We start from the raw sequence: 21,167 nt of genomic DNA on the forward strand, positions 1-21,167 counted from the left end.
TGCTTTCGAGAGGGCATAGCTGGGAGGGAGAGGACAAGTTTGGAAGAAAAGAACCAGAGCTTCGTATGAAGTGATAGGCCATGTAACTTTTATACAGCGCTATGCAGCTGAAAAAAAGGTTATCCAACTGAACTAATTCAGAGTAAGACCTCTGCTCTGAAATCGGAGCTGGTCAAACTGCCCAGGTATGGGAACACCTCCACTCTTTCCACAACTACCTAGCATGCGGAGTTGAGGGGGGTGGAGTACTTGAAGATATACAAAATATCAAGGCAGGTACTGCTTTGATTTGGTAGGGCGAATGGTAAGGCCCTACCTCTCATTGGCACGATCCAAGTTCACCATCAGACTCTCCCACTCCTCGAAGTGAACAGCCATTACGAGATCATCACTACCATCATCAGCACACAGATAATCAGTTCTCTCCATGGGTTATGCTCCACGTTAACGTTATTGATACATTACGATTCGTAGATCAAAGTATATTTTAATACAATCAGTCCTCGCTTAGAATGCCCCCGTAGAACATTGATTCGTTACAGTGATAGGTGTGGGGCCAAATTTTCTGCACTGACTTCTACCGCCAAGCCTGCTTCCCAATATTTGTGCGTTTCTCCGGTTTCCTCCTACGTGCCGAACCCTGATGCTTGAAATTGTCCAAACATCTTAATGCAGCACGGAGCTAATAAGAGTCTCGAGACTCAATATGGCTCTCCTGGGTACATACAGGATATTTCAAGATTTGATTATATTTATTCATATGATTCAGCCAGCAGCTGCACTGCGATTTGCCAACCTTGCCACTGTGTCATCATGGTGGTGGTAAAACCCATTCGGAAAAATATGTTCAGTACGCGTCGTGATTTTTTATTTTAAAAGTGTTAATCAAACGAGTTCCAGTGACCTCATGGCCGAGTCAGCAGCAATGACTGCTCCAACCCCTACATTAGAAAATTACCTTTTTCGACCCAACATAACCACTCGCTTACCTGTTTGATAGTTTTCTTATTTTTCTACCTGGCCTCGGGAACTTTATAGGGGGCTGTGGAAGGCTGGTTTTCTACTTTGGAGCTTCTTAGGGCGATCCGCAGCCTGCTTAGTTGTAGGGTCCTCAGTAAGCAACTCGAGCCTGACCTCATGGCTAGGCCAAGGGGACTTTCTGCCTGTATCTGTGTCGAGTAAGGTTTGCAGGAGAGTGGAAAATCAGGAGGCAGCCACATATGACCCTTCAGACTATGCTAGACGAGCAGAGCGGTGCAATGAAGATCCACGAAGCCAGGCTGCTGGAACCAGAGGAGGCTTACATCAGACTGGACTCTAAGGGACGGGCATGCCAAGTAAACCATACGGCCTCCCGGAGGGGGTCGAGGGCAACACTCCTCAAGATGCTCTATCCTACATTCGGCTACCTCTGCTCGAACCTCTGGCATTCCTTTCTACAACTGGGCCATCATCACCTACACGAAAGTCGGTGCTGTGCTGTGACCATGGCGTGGCTCCACGCGTGCCTGTCGACGGTCGTCCTCACGACTGCCCGCATCGAACGCGAGCTCAACTCATTCGTATGGCAATGCTTGCTTCCCACGTTTTTCAAAACCAACCTCTCTGGCATAGATGTAGCGTCGTCAATGCACATCGTATACCGTCGGTATATATACTTACCTGTAGTTGCGGGCACAGGGGGTGCCACCCTGAGCTGGGGAAGGACAGAGAAAGCCGGACTATTGAGCGGCCGGGTTCTCCCCCCCAGACCCCAGGTAAGGGGTTGGGGGGTTCTTCCAGAGCCCCCTGGAAGGTTCCAGAGAGGGGGCGGTACCTGGGGTAAAGAGCGCCCGAGAGGTGTATAAAAGGGGCACCTCTGGGACAACTCAGGGCAGTGCTCCGAAGACGAAAAACAGAAGACCAGCCTAGCTCGGACCGACGTCCTTATAAGGGCCGGGGCCGAGCACGGACCAGTGGTCAGGACCCGTACCTTGGCTGGGTCGGGTCAGAGTAGCCTCCCTAGCTAGGACCCTGGGACCTCGAGCCCGACGTCCTTGTCAGGGCCGGGCCGAGCTCGGACCAGTGGTCAGGACCCATACCTTGGCTGGGTCGGGTCAGTTAGCCTCCCCTAGGGCACAGATAGCCGGAGGGCTGAGAGCCAGGTTTGACAAATGCGAGGGCACGCTACCCCAGAGGCTGTACCTCCATAGATAGTGGGAGCTAAGGGGAGTTATGTTCGTAGTTACAAATACACCGTGTTGTCTCTAAAGACGTCTCCAGTCTATGTGGAACCCACTACATATACATGGATTTTTATATTTTGACCGGTGTGATAAACACGTTGCCTGCGTGTGGCGACGCTGGATGCTTTTCCCTCTTCCTCATCCCTTCACAGAATGAACACGGCACTGCGGTCATGAGCATTATGGGGGGGGGGGGGGGGGGGGGCGGTGAATAGTTGCACACAGGGCTTGTCCAGGTTCGCTGGCGCACAGCAGAGGCTGGTGAGGCGTCCCGGCCACAACCCGGAGGTGGGGGGGGGATGCCCAGGGCCAGTGAGGTATTCCATGCCACAAATACTTCGGGCAGCAGAGGTGTAGCCATCTTTGTAAAATAAGAGCATTAAATGTTTTTCTTGCGAAAAAATTACAGGGCAGAGCTATCACACGACTGATTGTGTATAACCCACCCCCATCAACACCGCAATTGCGATTTCCCTGATCGAGAAGAGTAGGGGAGGTTATTATGGGAGGGGACTGGAATTTGGTCCTGGACCCTGCTTTTGAAAAATCACATGCAACTACCTCGGATCAAAACGGCACGCAGACTTCTCCTGGCTGAAATTGTCCCAACACCTAAACCCGACGAAAAAGTACATTACCCATATCTCTCAGGTGCACAGGACGCTATCCATAATCGACTTCATTTCTAAGCTCATGAAGGTAAAGATCCTGGACATGCAGCTTTTCGACCGTGCCCCAATAATAATTCGGCACATCTTAAACCCCAATGAGGGAGCGAGTAACTTCTGGTCCCTAAATTTCGATTTAAAGCTTTCGTGACTGCAGGGATTCATCTTCTTGGTTTTTTCGGTAAAGTCACGTAGAAGGGAAGTAATAAAATAATAAAAATGTTATTTTTATTATTTTATTACTTCCCTTCTACGTAATAAAAAATTTATTTTTATTATTTTATTACTTCCCTTCTACGTGACTTTACCGAAAAAAACCAAGAAGATGATTCTGGTCCCTAGATAGGCAGCTTCTGGATGTGGAATATACGATTGAGATGAGGAAAGAGATAGAGGAATTTATCCGGATTAACTCCGTCGCTGATCTTCCCCCCCACATAATAACATGGGCTGGAGGGGAGCTTAGCTAACCTTCATGAGAAGTTTAAATCCTCGCAATCCTCAGGATTGTTTTACTAAATAGACGGCGTGAAAATGAAACCAGAAAGGCTATTGATTGACCAAGCTAGACAGTTATTCAGGAGAGCCTGGCTGCTCTTCCACCATCTTTCCTCTACTACCGCGAGATTGCTGACAGGGATGATTAAATCCTGTCGGCATCGTTACTTCATCGCATATATCCGTTGCAGGAAGGACCCACCAGTAACCAAGACCAGAAAGATCTATGCGCGTTTTAAAGAGTACTATCTTATCTTATTTACAGCAATTACAAATGTGGACATAGCCTTGATACTTTGAAATGAAAAATTGGGTTATTGTAGGTAGTGGTGGTGTAGTTTTGGGGCCGTCCATAAATGATGTCACGCACCTGGGGGGGGGGGGGGGTCAGACATTTGTGACGATGTGACGAGGGAAGGGGGGGGGGGAGAAATGTGACGTCACATCAAAATGCGCAACTTTAAATAAATATTGAATTCTTATAACGTCGTATTTGGGGAGAGGTCTGACTTTTTGTGACGCCGTGTGACGAGGGGTCAAAAATAGTGTGACGTCATTTATGGACGGCCCCTTAATTTAATGGCAAAATTGATTTCGATTTACGTTGTTTCACCTAATGTGTTTTTTATGTAATAAATCGAGAACTTCAGTGCCTTCGGGATTTTGGAGCTGGCTCACCGCCTGGGCTTGGTGCTGTGCCTTACAAGTGGATATTATTAGTATCATCCAACAATGACCAGCATGGTGAAGTATAGTCAAACTAAACCTGACGTCCAACACGTGGCGAGATGTTCATCCAGCAGTCGAAAACGTAACTTATAGTAACCAAAACAACAAAGGATGCTTGGAAAATAAATCGGTTTCATTTTGTATATAAACGCGTATAACTCATGACGTGTACATGCTTGTAAATATACGATTCAGCTAAAAAATGTTAAACACATTTACACAAAGTCGCCAAGACATCAACTCGCTTAAATCTTTATCAAGTTGTCTTGTGGTTGTTGTTGTTTGACTTGCATCCCACTGGGATTTTTGCACACAGCGTTGGTGTACGGTAATTTTTCTGCAATATTTTGCTGTCTTTTCTTGGATTTTCTGTTTGCACATAGTCGCTTCAAGATGTTTTTTTGTTCATGTTTTTGTTTGTTGCGGTTGCACCCGATTCAAGAGCCGAATGGCTCACAGAGCTATACACAATAAAACTGAAAAAAACTGAAAAAACTGAAACTACTCCAGGAGCTCAGAATTATTGCCCAAGTATATACGTGAGCAAGGTTACGACCATTTATGAAACAATTTGAAAACGTGTCAATATTTTGTCATAAATTAATTTTGCATGTCTAAAAGACAATAACAGCTCTAACGAAATGTGCATTTGTAAACGATTAAACTTTTACATTTTCTGACACCGACATTTTTTTTTCCAAAAACATTCCTTGTGTGGTTGCACAGAGTCCAATTGGGGGGGGGGGGCAGCTGTGTAAAAAACCTGAAGTGAAATTCTCTGTTAAACCGACGATTTAAACAGCGACAGCTCGGGGAATTTTATACTCTGTTCTATGTGGCTGACCGCTGCCCCTTCATACAGTAAATGGCTCCACATAAGAATAAGTAACCTAACATCCCTTGCAGGGAATCCTCTCGCGATAAAAAAAAAATTCCATTTGCCATCCATCACGTGACCTGTGCGGGTATCACCATGCACAATCATACTTCGTAGCTCTTGCTCGGATTCCCCAGAGCTTTGCCCTCCGAGTGGCCGCCCTAATGGCCCACTCCGACAGGCCAAACCTGGCACAATTGTAGGTTTTCAACTATAATACAGGTTTATGGGTTAGATCGTTTAAATGTGTTGTTAAACCCACCACCACCCGACAGCCAATTATTAAGGTTTGTCATGTAACATGTCAATTCGTTACTAGTACAGTACACCAGTTTGTTGGAGAGCAAAGCCACAACATTTACAATCTAAGTACGTTTCGCCAATAACTAGCTTCATCAGGCGACAGCCAGATTTTTTTCGTTCCTTAAAGAGAGGTAGATGTGATGGCATCACTTGTGAGCACTTCTTTCGTGAATTGGGGGGGGGGGGGGGATTAATGAAAGCTTAAGATTATGGGTATCCATTGCCGATTGGGTTATTTATATGTTAATCAACATACATTATGCATGCGCATTAATGAACAAAGATTCTCCACGAATCTGGCTGTCGCCTGATGAATCTAGTTGTAATTACTGGCGAAACATCGTACTCGGATTGTAAATATTGTGGCTTTGCTCTGTTACTAGTGTAAGGGATCTGCGAGCCACCCTCACGGACACGCACCACGCAGACACGACATCTCCGCTCTCACTATAACACGCACGGGAATGCGCTGGACAGGGGTCAGGGGTTAAAGGGCAGTGACGTCACCCGGACCAGGCGTGCCCGACGCGGATGTGTATTGGGAACCAGGGCGGAGATGGAGGGGTTAAAAGGGGCTGTGAGACGTGGGTTCGGGGTTGGTTTTGGAACGAGTGTTGCTGTGCGTTGGAGACATAAAGAAGTGCTTTAACCATTCTCCGACTCCTTTTCACTAGTAACGAATTGGCATGTTCTGTTAATGTGACAAATCTTAGGAATTGGCTGTGTCGGGTGGTGGCGGGTTTACAGACATATATATTTACGCGATCTAACCCAAAAAACCTGTGTTATGGATGATATTGGTCGTGAAAGCCTACGTGTTAAACTGGTTTTCAACTGTTAGATCAGTGGAAGTCGATATGTGAATCACGATCCATGGGTGGATGATCGCAAAAGATTGTTTGTTGATCTCAGGAAATAAGCATAAACACCTCTAATATGAAGCAATTCTTGTTATAGCAGATGGCAAAACAAAATCCCCGTCTAAGAATTAATAGATTAATAGTAGGTTTTTACCCTTTTAACTGGTACAAAACTGACACCTTTTTTGTACCAGTTAAAAGGGTAAAAACCTACTATTATATTTTGCCACTGGTAAAAGAGATCTCATAGAATTAATAGATTAACAATATATTGTAAACCAATAGATCGCACTAGCACTTGGCATGTATATAGTGTTCTATTAGTCAGTAACTGTTGGTCATATCTTGCCGGTGGATCACGGAACATGTTGAGATATACCAGAATGGATCACAATGCTTTGTGGGTCGGACACTGCTGCATTAGTCAATAAACACCACTGATTCAGTAACCAATATTTTTGTGAAATCACCTTCATCACAAGGGGGTCACAGTGTCTTGGCTGGCAAAAAAGTGGGGCATAAGCAGTCCTAAACTATTCATACATCTTGATGCTTACACACCTGAATTGGCTGTTTGTACTGGTTGGCAAGGTAAAAATTGTAAATTTTAAAAAATTGCGCTATTATTTCAACCGCTGCGACAGGAGAACGAACCGGCGACCTCTGGATTGCAAGTTCAGAGTGCAAATCGTCCATTACTTCAGGGTAGCGTTTCTCATAACCGCCACTGATTTTTTATCAATTGTTCACCTCTGCTTGCGAGCACAATGTACACTTAATTAACTCTGCAGATGTAAAACCCAGAGTGTATGCCCACTCATGCACCTCCTCCTACATCTTGTTGACACCGCAGTGCACACGCATCCACGATGCACTAGTGCTGCCTGGGTTTTTTAGGCCGGGGAGAAGGCGAGCCCCATGGGGTGGACTCCGGAGGGTTGTAGCCTGGAATCTGTGACAACGGACACACAGACGGCACAAACGGACAACAAACATGGTCACCCAAATAAGCCTTTAACAGACTGTGCTGCTGTTAGCCGGCATGGCCCACGTGGGGGTAAGTTGGCCAGCACCTCTCCCCAGTGCTGATGTTTACACACTGCACCATGTACTCATTTAAGAAAAAGTTGACCTAGGGTAGACAAAACAGCAGTTCAGATAATCCTCACTGGTGTTGGCGGTGAGCGAGAATTGGGTTACCGGGTTCATAGCGCAGCGTGCTAACCGCTACACCACCACTCTCACACACACATGCGAGTATTTACAACACAAGTGATACGTTATTATTACACTTATTAACACTGAAAAACGTCGCCAAGTCTCAAGACTCTTCTTCAGAAGGGTCTTGCGAAATTTTTGCCGTCGCTGTGTAGTCCCAATTGAGTAATTTGCAGGTGATTTTTCAGTATTGGGATGTTTTGCCCAATACCAGATACATTGCATTGGGTTTTTTTTATTGTAAGAAACTAGAGGAAGCGGAGGAGACCCAGAACAGGGGGAAAACATACAATCTTCACACACTCACACTAACTCACTCACACACTCCATCACACTCGCACTCTTGATGAACAGGGGAAGAGAAGATAACTCCACGCGGAAACACATCCTAGTTAGGAATCAGACCCAGTTTTCTTGCTGCAAGGCGTAAGGGGTTACCAATGTGCCACTCTGCCGCCCATGGCGATACATAAACTACCTCAATACCAGTTTCAACACATGCTTATTTTTAGATATGGGAGGAAACCAGAGAATCCAGAGAAAACCCACGCACAACAGACTCATGGAATTTTGTTAAGAAATCTGATATATACCAAGGCACCACACCCTGACTTAGCTTGGTATTTTGAGAACTCGCATTCATCAATAACACCGCCCCAAACGATCATTTAAATAAGTCTTTCTTGTGCAATGAACTAGGGCCATAATAAAAATCTGTATTTTATACAGCACCTTGCATATCGAAATATCTCAAAAAGCACTGGACGTAAATAACTATACTCAAGTATAGATACAAAAAAATCGAAATACAGTAAAAGCCGATAATAACAATAATGACAGCTATACTGACACTTTACACAGCATGCAAAATGCAATAAAAGCTAATCATAATGAACAAAGACTAAGGAACGTGGGTAGCATCTAAAAGCATCCAGCAGCATCCAGCCTTGTGTGATGCTACGCCGAGGCAGCCGTTACAACCGCTTATTCCTGCTCGCGCGATTTAGTTCCATTCATTCAACCGAGTTATATCTAATTCGCATCCGCGTTATACAAAAAATGTGTTCCCTCATACATTCATCATCATCGCGTTATATCCAATATGCCAGTTATAGGAGTTATAGGACAACAGACTGCAGCCCAAAATGCAAGCTATACATATAATTTTTCCATCCAAGACCGGAGTTTCTTTTTAATTTCTGTGTTATAAGGGTATTACGTTCAGGAGCTACATGCCAATTTATGGGTCTGATAGCCACAGGAGAGCCTCAGGAGTGATTTTGTGTCATCATGCCACCCCTCCATTGAAGGAACGCAGACTACAGTGGTAGACAATGTGGTCCATAGTTTGGGTTGCATGGCCACAATCGTACAGTAGCTTGTCTTTAATGCACCGCTATGTATCTGTACGAGTCTCTGAATCTCTAGGCATCATAATGGGTCTCTCTGTATCGCCTATGTATCTCTCATGTCTCTCTATGGGCTTACTATACGGTTCCACAGTTTGGGTTGCATGGCAACAATCGAAATGCTGTGGCTTGTGTCATTAATTTTCCATTTAGGAAGGAAGCGTGCGTATCGGCCCGCTGACGTTCCGATGCGGCGAGCGTTTGTTTTTTGTGCACTATTGCTGCCGCAGCAGCAGCAGCAGCATGGTGTGGTATTCCAAGGTTGCGTGTCGCGCCACGCGGTGAGTACCTCCGGGCGGACGAGGTGCATGCGGATCCGCTGGTGCTGCAGGTTGGACGAATCCAGCGACACGCGCACGCACACGCGGTCGAACATGTTCAGCACGATGCCCTGCACGCACAGCGTGGGACCCTACACAAAACACAAAGACAAATATCTCCCGCGTAGCCTTAACAGACTGTTGGGGCAAGTGCTGTTGGCGAGGAGTACCGATGAAGGCCAGCACGGCACACAAGGGGGTGGGTCGCCAGCGCCATGCCCGGCCGCCTTTGTCTCCCCAGTGCCGATGTTTACACACCGCACCAGGTACTCAATTGAGTTCCGAGTCGACCTAGGGGAGGCCCAGGACCAGTTCAGATAATCATCACTGGTGTTGACCGTGCGAAGGAATCGAATCCAAGTCGGCGGGATCATAGCGCAGGGCGCTAACCGCTACACTACCGCTGACTGCTCTCTGCTAAGTGCCCTGCACACGCACACAAGCACGGATTGACGTAAACCCAACGTTATTATGCATACAATTACATGGGTCACTCAGAAAAGCCTCACTGATTCTCAAAACGTTTGCATTCAAGGTCACTGCTACGTGCCAACCTTGGACCATGACGCTGGCACACGAATAACGTTACAGGATCTTTAAACGTCCACCGTCAAAGCGGACGGCCTGTACATATTTTACGCTTAATACACACCACAGTATTAACCGGAGCGGCCACCGAGTTTGAAACGCAAACCTCCACAACACACGGCAAATGCAATACCGCTGGGCCACCTCACCGCGACCTTAAAACCAGGCGTGAGAAACCGATGGCTGCAATGACCAAACCAACCGAGGGATCGTGATTTGCGGGCCAGCCAAGGAATTTTAAAGCCTTATTTGGCAGTCATTAAGGAGTAGATGCAACCACACTTAGGTTATATGGAGTGTACAATTGCAGCTAAGAACATACCTAAAATATGGCTGCAAATGTTGACCCGTTTGAGCTTCTGGTCCAAATTAGGCTGTGTGCATATATCCACGTAGAGTTACAACGTCATGCGGCATTGCAAGGCATGCTGAGAATGACCGGATCCAATGGTCACAAATGTGCTTTTTGCCATCTAGGAGGTCACTTTTTGCATCAACTACTATTTCCCTCATTTGCTTTTATTCTGCAAGTACTTTTCTGCCATTTCAGTTTCTCATTGTTTACAGCGTTAGATTTTCTCTATAATTCTTCGGGATCTGAGGGATTTTACTGTATTTTTTTAATGTGATGCCCTCGCCGCGACAATTACGGGCTACGTCTTGGCAGTTATTTCCAAAGCATATTTAATTGTGACCATTTTATATTTGAAATGCATTTACATCATTTAATGTATCCACTGGTGTAACTTCCTCTGTAATAGTCCACACTGCCAAACGGCAAAAAAAACGGAGCTTCGTATCTCACTGCGTTCTTCCACCTTAAACCAAGTGTCTGTGTGTCTGATAGAAACCGAATCGTAGAGAGATGGTCAGGGGGCTTGTGTCCCAGTGCATTAAGCCAGTACCACATGCAGTCCTGGGTTTAAATGCAGAATTCAGCCGTTCGGGGAATGCCAATGCCTCCCGGTTAAGTGAACACGTGCCCCACCTCCTCGTCGAAGGTAACGTTGAGCTTCAGATCTTTGGATTCAAAGAAAACCGTCCCCTCCAAGCCGTACTTGGGAATGAGCACCACCACGGCGTTCTTGCGCACAAACAGCACGAAGCCCTCTTCGCTCACCACTCCCTTGCTCTTGAAGAACAACTGAGACCACAAAAACAACAGCCGTTAATCACCGCTACGTGGCCGAGAGCAGACACACGCGCACACGTGCATCACTTACGAAGCCCATTATTACTAAACTAAATTAAAGGTATTTTTCTGCATCCCCCCGCTAATTTATTCCAGTTGTGCTATTGGCATCATGTCATGGGGATTATTTTGGGTTCAATCGTGAAGGTACAATGTCAATTGAATTGACTATAATCCTCCATCACCTGACGGAGAAAATCAAATAAAGTTGTCACATCATGGGCAAATGTGCCAAGTGACTAGGTTTTTCAGCAAACCCAGAAGAATGCTGAAAAGCAATGTAAAGTGTAGCGAACCAGTACAGCCACGTCACCACAAGTAAGCATGCGAATAGAAAACAATTGATTCTTACTACACGCATAATATGATGCCTGCTTTCGTGACCTTAAAAATGGTTTTCAAGAGCCGAATAGACGCATCGTCAGGTGCCTAAGCACATGCCGTGCAAGCTCCACGTGGACCACACTTCCGCCTCCCACCTGCGTGTGGAAAGCCACAGACGAGCGTTGGGCGTACTGCGCCATCTTGTGGCGGTAGTTGAGGTTGTTGCAGAGCTGCTGCTGCTTCTGCTTGTCAGTGAGCGCCGGGTACGTGGGGTCGGCGCCCACGCACACGGCCAGCAGCCGGTGCACAATCACATCCGAATATCTGCAACGGTACAGGAAGACAACAACAATATTCACATTTGTAGTATCCTCTATTTAATCTGATGATTTAATCTGAAAATGCAATTGTTTACAGTAGATACAGGCTGCGGTATGGCCACGAGATGCCAACGGAGCAGCGGTATTAATCCACCAAGCACCGCGATTCATTCTGATGGATCTCAGCGGGCTTCGCGATCCACTAGAAAGCTACGCAAACAATGACTCAGATGGATTTAACGCTGTGATAGAATACAGTACTCTGGACATACCACGTTCTAGCACCATCTGTTGGTGGAAGTTATCTTTGTTAATGCATGAATTTAATTCTTTGTTTATTTTTTTATTTGTTATCAGATGTGACGCAAATTGCTGCCTGCTCATATCTGTGTTCTTATTAAATCGTTAGTGATCCATGGCAGGATTGCGATTCACTTTTGGCCGCCGCTGCAACACGGCAATGGATTCTTGATTCTGTACGTGGAACACTGTCACCCTCCTTGTATGCGTTCTCCGGATCCTCTAGTTTTTCTCCAACACAAGCCAAACAACCATTTAAGGAGTTGGCCAAACTTCCCGTTTATAGGACCTTTTAGAAAAATAAGTCAAAATCTGAATCTTTATCCTGGAGAAATCCGATTCGCGATAAAAGCTCTTTTTGACAGATGCCCAGTAGGTAGATGATAGGAGTGCTAAGAATAGGAAAGGTAAACAAATCACTAAAAGTAAATAATAGAAAAAAGATATATAAGTTGTATGTTGAACTTCATTCGCAAGTTAACATTGCATAAGTATTTCAATAATAAATAAATTCCTAAACTTGGGAAAGGCAGCACAGTCCCAGACCACAGCAAGACAACAACATAGTCCCCTCAATAATCGCGAAGGTCGATTTCAAGCGTGTGCCTGGTGCCAGAGCACGTCACCGGCGAATGGGCGACGTGAAGTGGGTGTAGATGGCGGTGGCGAGCCCGTAGTGGTGGGTGTCGGGCTCCATGCCGGAGCAGAAGTAGATGGCCTGCATCATGCAGCGTGTGGCCAGGATGCGCAGCAAAGTGTTGAGGTATGGTGGCGCACCCGGCACCGCCGCCCGGTCCAGGGACTCGGCCAACGCCTTCGCCGAGTCCACCTGAATCTCGATGTCCTGCGCAAAAAATCGGGCACACCGTTGTTTGTGAGGTGACTTTCCCGCACGTGGCTTGTCGTTCAGTGCTGGAGAAGCAGCAAGGGTTGTGGTGGATTGGAAAGAAAATGTTATTCAGCGCACTTCCTGTGGGCATTAAGGTTTCCATATCCTGGCTTGCCAGGAGAAGGCAGTACAGCAAGTGGATTAATCTACATCTGTACGGGGACAGTGAGTTGCTCACCCACCCGCCTGATGTGGATGTTCTCAGAGTGCTCTGGTTTCCTCCCATATGTATAAATGCTTTTTCATTGGCTGAAAATATCTTAATACATAGAGCACTGTGGAGCTTGGGCAAATGTTCGCGCTGGCACAGTGCCTGGCTGCCTTCCAGCTTTGTTTGTGGTTCATCACACCTTTGAGTTGTTCTGCTTCGAAGGGCGAGTGAAAACTATACGGCTACATCTCAAGACAAATGTACAGGTGCAGCCCTGCAATTGCTCACTCAGACCAATACTGAGATCGCTTCAAGACACCTCTGCTTCACAGTCGTGGGTAGCACATTCCCACCCATTTTGAGCATAATGTTCATCACAATAAGTCAACCTGATATTTCAACATTTCAGTGCTGGAATTGATCTAAAATTAAATACAGTACTACATGGTTTTTTGCTTATTTCTGTGGAGTGGCTAGGAAACGAGCCGAGTCCTTCAACTCCCTATATTTGATAACGCAGTTTGTTCAATGCGGCTGCTGAATTTTGAAGCCGGGATCCCAGCTGTAATCTCTGAGCCATAGGGTGACCCAGGTGACCCTTGCAAATGAGACTATCATGGTCTCTTGAGTTCTCACCCGGTTAAACCAAAAAACCTGAAAACAAATTTGATCCACCCGGCGACCTCTGAAATTCCTTACGAGGAGGATGATATTAAAGAAAAGTTAATAGCAATCTAGATACAGTAGAACCCCTATTAAAGACGGTAATTGGTTCCACGAAACCGAGCATTAAGTGATTTGGCCATTAAGCAAGGAAAGGAAATGCGTGTTAAATGCTTAATTCGTTCTGATAGCATCTAAAGTTTCCCTTTTTCACCCAAAAAACGTACTTTCTAATATTTAAACAATGGATATTAATACTAACGACATTATAAACACATTTTAAAAACCGGTTAATATATGCATTAATTTATATTTACTATACCTACAACAGCCTGTCGTTAACAGGGGAATGGTCAGTAAGCGAACGCAGAACGCATTGGGCGCTATGGAAACCCTACACAACCATACACTACACATTGGGCTCTATGGAGGCCCGTCGTTAAGTGATTAGTTAACAGGGGTGGTCGTTAAAAGAGGTTCTACTCTACCTTTGATTTCGCCGCCTTCACCAAGATGTCGTAGTTGGAAGGCGGAGGCGCCGGGTGGCGTCGGAGCAGCGCACACTCGGGGAATTCGTCTACGATGCGCTCCGCCACGGAGATGTTGGCGAGCAACATGAACTCCTCCACCATCGAGTTGGTCTCCCTGTGTACACGCACCAGTTTCCGCCACCACAGCACATCAACCACAAGGGTCAAGTATCTTTATCTTATATTATTTTGCTGATAATAAACTTCCCACGTGATAAGCCACTTTGTTCAGCTATCATTTGTGGTCAGGGTTTTACTTGGTAAATAAAAAGTTTAGTTTTTTTTGTATATTTGTTTAAGTTCTTTTTTTAACCTTCCAATACTTTTCAATCCTAACGTGTGCTTGTATTGTTTGTTGTTGTAACGTTGTGACATGCCCCAACTGGACATCTGTGAAAAAAAGAGCTCGAAAGCTCATCGGATTCTTCCAGTAGAAATATATATTCTGATTCTAATAGAGAGATCTGCACAAGTCAGATTGCAGTCGGATTGCAGACGAGACTCACTTGAGTTCCTTGGTCTGCAGGTCGATCGGGTCGTGGGTTTCGCTGTCCATGTGGAATCGGACCTCAGGGGATGCCAGAGTCAACGCCCTACGGGAGGAGAAGGGCCATCAGCGATTATGCATGTCCAGCCAAAACAACACAGAATCTTAATATAAGACACTTCACAAACTCAGATATTTGAGTTGTACATGTACAGCTCGTTAGTCAATCCACTGCTGGATGAGGGCCGCCCCATGTCATGCGGGTCGTGGGGTGGTTTTACCGTACTTAACAGTGGTGGTCAGTACGCGTTGGCAAAGGTGGGGGAGCACACGCATGGGAGCATAATGTAGAGTAAGACAATTGATGTTACTGCATTGTCCTCTCTTGCCCACAATGCAGCCCCGCAGCAGCCTGTAACACTTCAATCTAGAAGGATGTTATTAACCAGGTAAAACCTTAACTGCTTTATGGTGTTACCTGCATTTCTGCATCTCCAGTTTCTACAGCCTCCCACTCCCAGCCCCGTCCACTCCCCCCCCCACCCCTGGCATTTTGTCTGCTCGTCCTCTAAACGTTTTTGCTCGCAGCAATCCCCTCCCCCTACCCCACACCCCCCCCTCTCTATCTCTCCCCCCATTGCTCCTCCCCCCTCTCTTAACTATATAGCCTCTTGTTACAGCAGCCCTTTTTGCCCACATCAGCAATTGTTTCTTGCTGTGGTTGTCCCACCTGATGACGGACGCTTGTGTTGCGCCCGAAACGTCGTGATTTAATTTAGTTTAATTTATACCTACGTGACTTTACCGAAAGAACCAAAGAGTATGCCTGTAACACTTGTTTGTGCATGGTATTCACCAAAAGCCTCATGCATCATGGGGTCAAAAAAAGCTACAGGTGCAGCCTTGTGATTGTTTGCTCAAGCCACTGCTAGAAGAAGGGGGCTCCCATAAGAGGGGGCCCTCGAGAGACACCCTTCTACAGTCCCTCTCAATGTATTTTCCCTCCTCTTCCATGCTGGCCGGATGTCTTAGATGACACGGGAGTAACCACACTTTACCGCGCCACACGCGACCTGCCGATTGACTAAATGTGGGGCACCCGTTAATACTGCTCAGCGCTCCAAAGGCGGTGGAGCGGATGAGGATCTTGACAATGAGTTTGCATTCTGACCGCAGGTATTGTGGTTAATGCAAACATGATTCCTTGTAAAAAGGTGTCAGTTTTGTTGCCAGAAAAAAGGGTAAAAATCCTATTATTATATTTTGCTACTGGCAAAGGAGGCCTCATGATGTAAATGCTTACCCCGAGCCCTCATACTCAGATGGTGCGTTGTCTTTGAATTGTGCGCCTTTTGGCATCATCTGGTCCAACACCATGTAAGACTGGGCTCTAAGAAAAGCTGTCTCTGGTGTGGACCAATAAATTTCAAGGACAGTGCATACATTTTCAGAGTTGTGTTTTTTTTACATTTTGACCCCACGTATTGTGGTTAATGCAAAAATGATTCCTTGTAAAAAGGTGTCAGTTGTGTTGCCAAAAAAAGGGTAAAAAACCTATTATTATAATGAGTTACCCGTTTTGAATGCGCCTCTGCTTGAGGATCTTGGCAAGGGAGTTGAGGCCACGCAGGCTGCTGGTGACCGCGTCCTTCCGCCCAGCGTCGTCCATCATCAGCTGGGCCTCTGCGTACGTCAGAGACGCCTGCGGGGATACGATGAACAGACAATGGGTGAACCGTGGGGTCCTCGCAATCACACAATGCCCACGCCTGATCCAAGACAAAGCCAGAACTCAACAGATGTCTATGTGTCTCCCGATGACCAGAGGGTTACGCTCACCCACAGACAGTAGAATTTATATATTTTTAATTCTCAAAGCTGGAATTTAACCAAATTTAGTGCAATGTAATTTGGTGGTCTTTTGTGCGAGTTTAACACGTAGGCTTTCGCGACCAATATCATCGATAATATAGGTTTTTTGGGTTTGATCACGTAAATATATAATTGTGTCGTTAAACCCGCCACCACCCGACACAGTCGATTAGTAAGGGTTGTCACATAAACAGAACATGCCAATTCGTCACTGGTACAGCACACCGGTGTGTTGGAGATCCAAGCCACAACATTTACAATCGGAGTATGATGTTTTGCCAGTAATTACAACTAGCTTCCTCAGGCGACAGCCAGATTTGTGGAGAAGTCCACCTGTTTCGTTCCTTATATAGAGGCGTAGATATGATGACAACACTTGTGCACTCTTCTTGTGCAAAGTTGGGGGAGGATTGATGAATCTGGCTGTCGCCTGATGAAGCTAGTTGTAATAACTCGCGAAACGTTTTCAGTTTCATTTATTTAGAATAATCCTGTGAGCCATTCAGCTCTTGATTCGGGTGCAACCGCAACAAATAATACGTCATACTCGGATTGTAAATGTTGTGGCTTGGCTCTCAAACACACCGGTGTGCTGTACTCGTGACGAATTGGCATCTTATGTTTACGTGACAACCCTTACTAGTTGGCTGTGTCGGGTGGGGGTGGGTTTAATGATACATTTACATATTTACACGATCTAACCTAAAAACCTGTGTTTTCTGAAGCGATTGTTGACTGGGGAGAGACCATCAACTCACTACTTTCATGTCCTTCCTCGCACCTCCTATTAGCACTGTTGGCTACGTACGGTGCGAAAGAAGTTCAACATACATACTACCACTTGTGAACCCTGTTCATCTTGCTACACTTGTGAACCCAGAGGTGCAAGCTCAATGCTCTGACCTCTCAGCCATCCAGAAACCTCAACTGCACTAACATAGCAAAGCACCGATACAATACACAGCAAACGAGAGTTTTACAAAAACTGAACGTCTGTGGGGGGGGAAATCACCTTGGAATTGATGATGCTCTTGGTAAAACGTGTGCTCACGATCTCAGCCTTTGGAGTCATCTCCCATATGCAGGAGAACGCCAGCCTGCACGCGCACAGCACATGCACCGTCGCCATTCACCGACGAGTTGCGGAGTCGTCGACATTGGAGCGGTGCAGGGTGTTCACTCAGGAAAGCCTCGCAAAGTCTCGAGACTCTTTTTCAGGAGGGTCTTGCCAAGTTTTTGGTAGTCAAGTCATTCTTTCAGCAGCGGGATGTTTGGCCAAATACCGGTTTAGGTTGTTACAAATTACTCAACTGGAATATATACGTAGCAACCATTGTTCCCGACTGCAAAAGCTTTGCAGTACCCTTCCCAAGTTATGAGATTCAGTGAGGCATTCCTTGGTTAAGGATCATAGTAATAATAACACGTTTATCTTAGCGATGAGAGGAAACCTGATAACCTGGAGTCAACCCATGCAGAATAGGGCGAGAACATACAAAATCTACATGGAAAGGCAACAGAGTTGGGCATCAATCCTAGGCCATTCTTTCTGTGAGACACAAGTGTTACCATTGCGCCATCCTGGTTTGGCTGCTTATGTATGTACACATGCTTGTGTGGATCTGTACAATGACACTTTAACAGTGCCAAGCATCATGGGATTACATGTGCACCTGGCAACAACGCACGTTAGCTGCTGCGTATGGGTTGCAATGTGCGAACTCGCGTGTTCACGGTTGTTGGTGCATCTCACCGGTCGACGTTGGATCTCAAGGAACACAGGTTTGAGCTCAATAACTCTGGCACCATATCAATCCTCTGCAGGTGCACAAACACATAAACGCAACCACTTCTCTGTCAATAAACACAATCTGGCAAATACATATGCACCAACTCAACGAGTGTTTTGCAACCAAACCCACACATGATTAAGTCACCTGCAGGTAACTGTTCAGTAAGGGGATGTTTTCGCGAATGCCAGTTAAGATTGTATGGGTTTTATTTAGAGGAAACCTGGTGATTCCAGAGGCAACCCATTCACTAACAGTGGGGAGAACAAACAAACTGCAAGCGAAAAGGCACACGAGTTGAGTAATCAAACCCAGCGTCTCCTTGCTGCGAGGCACGAGTGTTACCAATGCACCGATAGCCTGCCGCTCATGAGGTCACGGTACATCATATGATAAGAAATCCACAAAAATCACCTAATTTAAAACATCATGAGAGATATTTAGCATTGTTGAACATTTTTTTTAATTCTAATTCATTTTTAAGTTATCTTTATTCATACGGGAAGTACTGAAAAGCACACAAAAAAATAGAGTGAAAATGTGAAATACAATTACAAAGTTGTGGTGAAACTGGTACCGCGATAATCGTTACATCGTAATATTTTACATCATGTCATAAAGTTAAGAATGAAAGGAGAAAAATCGGCGGGTCGTAAAACACTTTATATTGTGGTAAGATGAAATCCACATCTCACCTTCTCACACAGGTAAACTGTGGTACCACGCAGAGATGCCTCCTCGTCCAAGGCATTCCCCGGCCGGATAAAGTAGCTCACATCGGCGATGTGTACCCCGACCTAGAACACACGTTCATGCACCGTCACCACCCTCCCATGCATGCATGTGTAATGACAGGATGATACCTGCTGGCCTGTAAGGGTAATTACGGTTATAGCTGCATTACATAATGCCTTATTATGAAGGGGCGTATCAGGGGTAAAGGTCAAGGGCGGAGTCAGTCGAGAAGCTCCGAGAACCATCCTGAAGGGTCTAGAACAGGGGGCATGGCCAGAGGTGGAGCTTGGCCACTCCAGGCAGATATAAGGAGCACCAAACCAGAGCTTCGGGGCTCCTTAGTGTGGGGTCTGGGTCCCGGTTGCGTCGCTACCGTCGTCATCTCTTCGTTTTCGACCACATGGCTGTTCTTCTGCAAGACCAGCTCCGTCGCCGCCGCTACGATCATCAACCAGCCAGCATAGCGTAGGACGGAGATGGGCTGCGTGTTTGGACAGCCTGGGTGTAGCCGAATTATGAAGTGTATCGCCCTGTGTGCTCTGAATAAATAAGAAGCCTTCAAATAGACGTGTGTCGGAAGTCGCTCACTACACATGCATGCATGCAAAACCTCCACCATAGCCACTCCAACCAAAGCACAAGAATGTGAAATGAAATGCACACCCATTACTACCTGGTGCATTCATTGTGAGCCAGGCATTCGGCCAGTGAAGTGGGGTCTTAGCCATGGCTTGGCTCAGGTTTGGCTTTAGCGCAACATGCATTGAGATTATTTCTATTATTTTGGTTGCTATAAATGTCCAAATGATGGGTCACTATGTTGAGCTATTCATTTGTGGCCAGGTCACTTTTCAAAAATAAATTAATACCTCAGTGGGCTTTGCTTGGTAGGATGGGGATGGTTTAGATTTATTTGTATGTGTATGGGTAATGTGTTTCACTTTCTTGTACTTTGCACTACTATTATGTTTTTGTCCTGTTTGTTGTTGTAACGTTCTTACCCGCCTCTACTGGACATGTGAAAAATAGCTTTATAGCTCATCGGATTCATCCAGTATAAATATTCTGATTCTAATTCTAAATAAGCCACATCGAAGCAACGCTTAAAACTCGAGCCGCCTCCGAGCATGGTTCCAGCCCTGAGCCTCTGTGTGTGTTCCTTGTGTCTCCTCGTATCTCTCTGCATGCTCCCAGCCACGCTAAAAATTTCCGTGAGCTGAGCCCGAGTCATGGCATAGCTGAGCCACTCATGCATCTTTGGAGGCAACGGAGCAGATCAAGCCAGAACCGAGCCGTGTTGAAGTCAGTCCTGAGCGAAGCCGAGACCAAGAATACGGCCACTAAGGCAACAATGTTTGGAAACTTAATAACAGGAATATTGTCCACCACTTTGTCAATCCACTGCAGAATGAGGACTTCTCAATGCCGTAATGGGTCGCGATTGTCATTTGACCTTGCTTTATTACGATGGTCAATGCAGGTGGTGAAGGGGAGAACTTGGGCAGTTTTTTAGATATCACTCTGTACCGGTGTTAGCCATGACTGGGAATCTAACCCAGCTTGAAAGGATGAATGTGCAGTGCACTTATCATCGTGCCACTAAACTCCCCTTGTCACCTCCGCTAGCACTGACAAAACCATGAAAGGAATAGGCACGAATTACCGCGACTGCGACCACGATAACCACCACCAAAGGAATACCTCGGTGTTCCCATTGTCGAGCGGTCTGCAGTGTAGGGCATCGTCGATGTCTGTGCAGCCTGGAGGATCCACACTGCAGATAGACAACGCACGAAGGTCCTCCCTGCCAGCCTGGTCCTTGTACGGGACACACACAGCACCAGGTTCAACAAAACGCTGCCTTACAACAAACATACATGGATAAACCAACTTCATTCTAATGACGTTCTATCTTCTCAATAGGCGACTGAATATTTTGAAAGTACAGTCCGTTCTCCTATAACTCCGCATGTTTTCATATCGTGAATTAGATATAATGCGATGAAAGCATTAGGGAACACATTTTTTTCATAACATGGATGCGAATTGGATAAAAGGTGATTGAGTGAACAGAACTGCGTTGTGCGAGGCAGAATAAGCAGTTGTACGGTTGCCTCGGTGTAGCATCACACAAGGCGGGATGCTGCTGGATGCTTCTAGATGCTACTCACGTACCTGCGTACGCATCTCACGTGTTATCGCGGACTGTGCTTTACCCT

At 46.0% G+C, this 21,167-nt stretch overlaps 1 protein-coding gene across 1 annotated transcript in view; it reads right to left on the bottom strand.

The window, feature by feature from the left end:
* Positions 1-4,234: 4,234 nt before the first annotated feature.
* The window catches only part of LOC133357692 (exosome complex exonuclease RRP44-like), a 31,295-nt gene continuing 14,362 nt past the window's right edge, over positions 4,235-21,167 (bottom strand). Inside the window, exons 10-21 of the mRNA XM_061575787.1 lie at positions 20,650-20,766; positions 18,909-19,010; positions 18,177-18,241; positions 17,436-17,520; positions 16,126-16,253; positions 14,571-14,657; positions 14,023-14,179; positions 12,458-12,675; positions 11,367-11,535; positions 10,684-10,839; positions 9,077-9,199; positions 4,235-7,112 (exon numbers count right to left, since the gene is read on the bottom strand). Coding sequence (XP_061431771.1) covers positions 7,035-7,112; positions 9,077-9,199; positions 10,684-10,839; positions 11,367-11,535; positions 12,458-12,675; positions 14,023-14,179; positions 14,571-14,657; positions 16,126-16,253; positions 17,436-17,520; positions 18,177-18,241; positions 18,909-19,010; positions 20,650-20,766 — 1,485 coding nt within the window. The 3' untranslated portion in view covers positions 4,235-7,034. The remainder of the gene's footprint in view (positions 7,113-9,076; positions 9,200-10,683; positions 10,840-11,366; positions 11,536-12,457; positions 12,676-14,022; positions 14,180-14,570; positions 14,658-16,125; positions 16,254-17,435; positions 17,521-18,176; positions 18,242-18,908; positions 19,011-20,649; positions 20,767-21,167) is intronic.

Source organism: Lethenteron reissneri, chromosome 59 (assembly GCF_015708825.2).
Source record: "Lethenteron reissneri isolate LAM-NWPU_2019-01 chromosome 59, ASM1570882v1, whole genome shotgun sequence".
In the NCBI taxonomy this organism is placed as follows: domain Eukaryota; kingdom Metazoa; phylum Chordata; class Hyperoartia; order Petromyzontiformes; family Petromyzontidae; genus Lethenteron; species Lethenteron reissneri.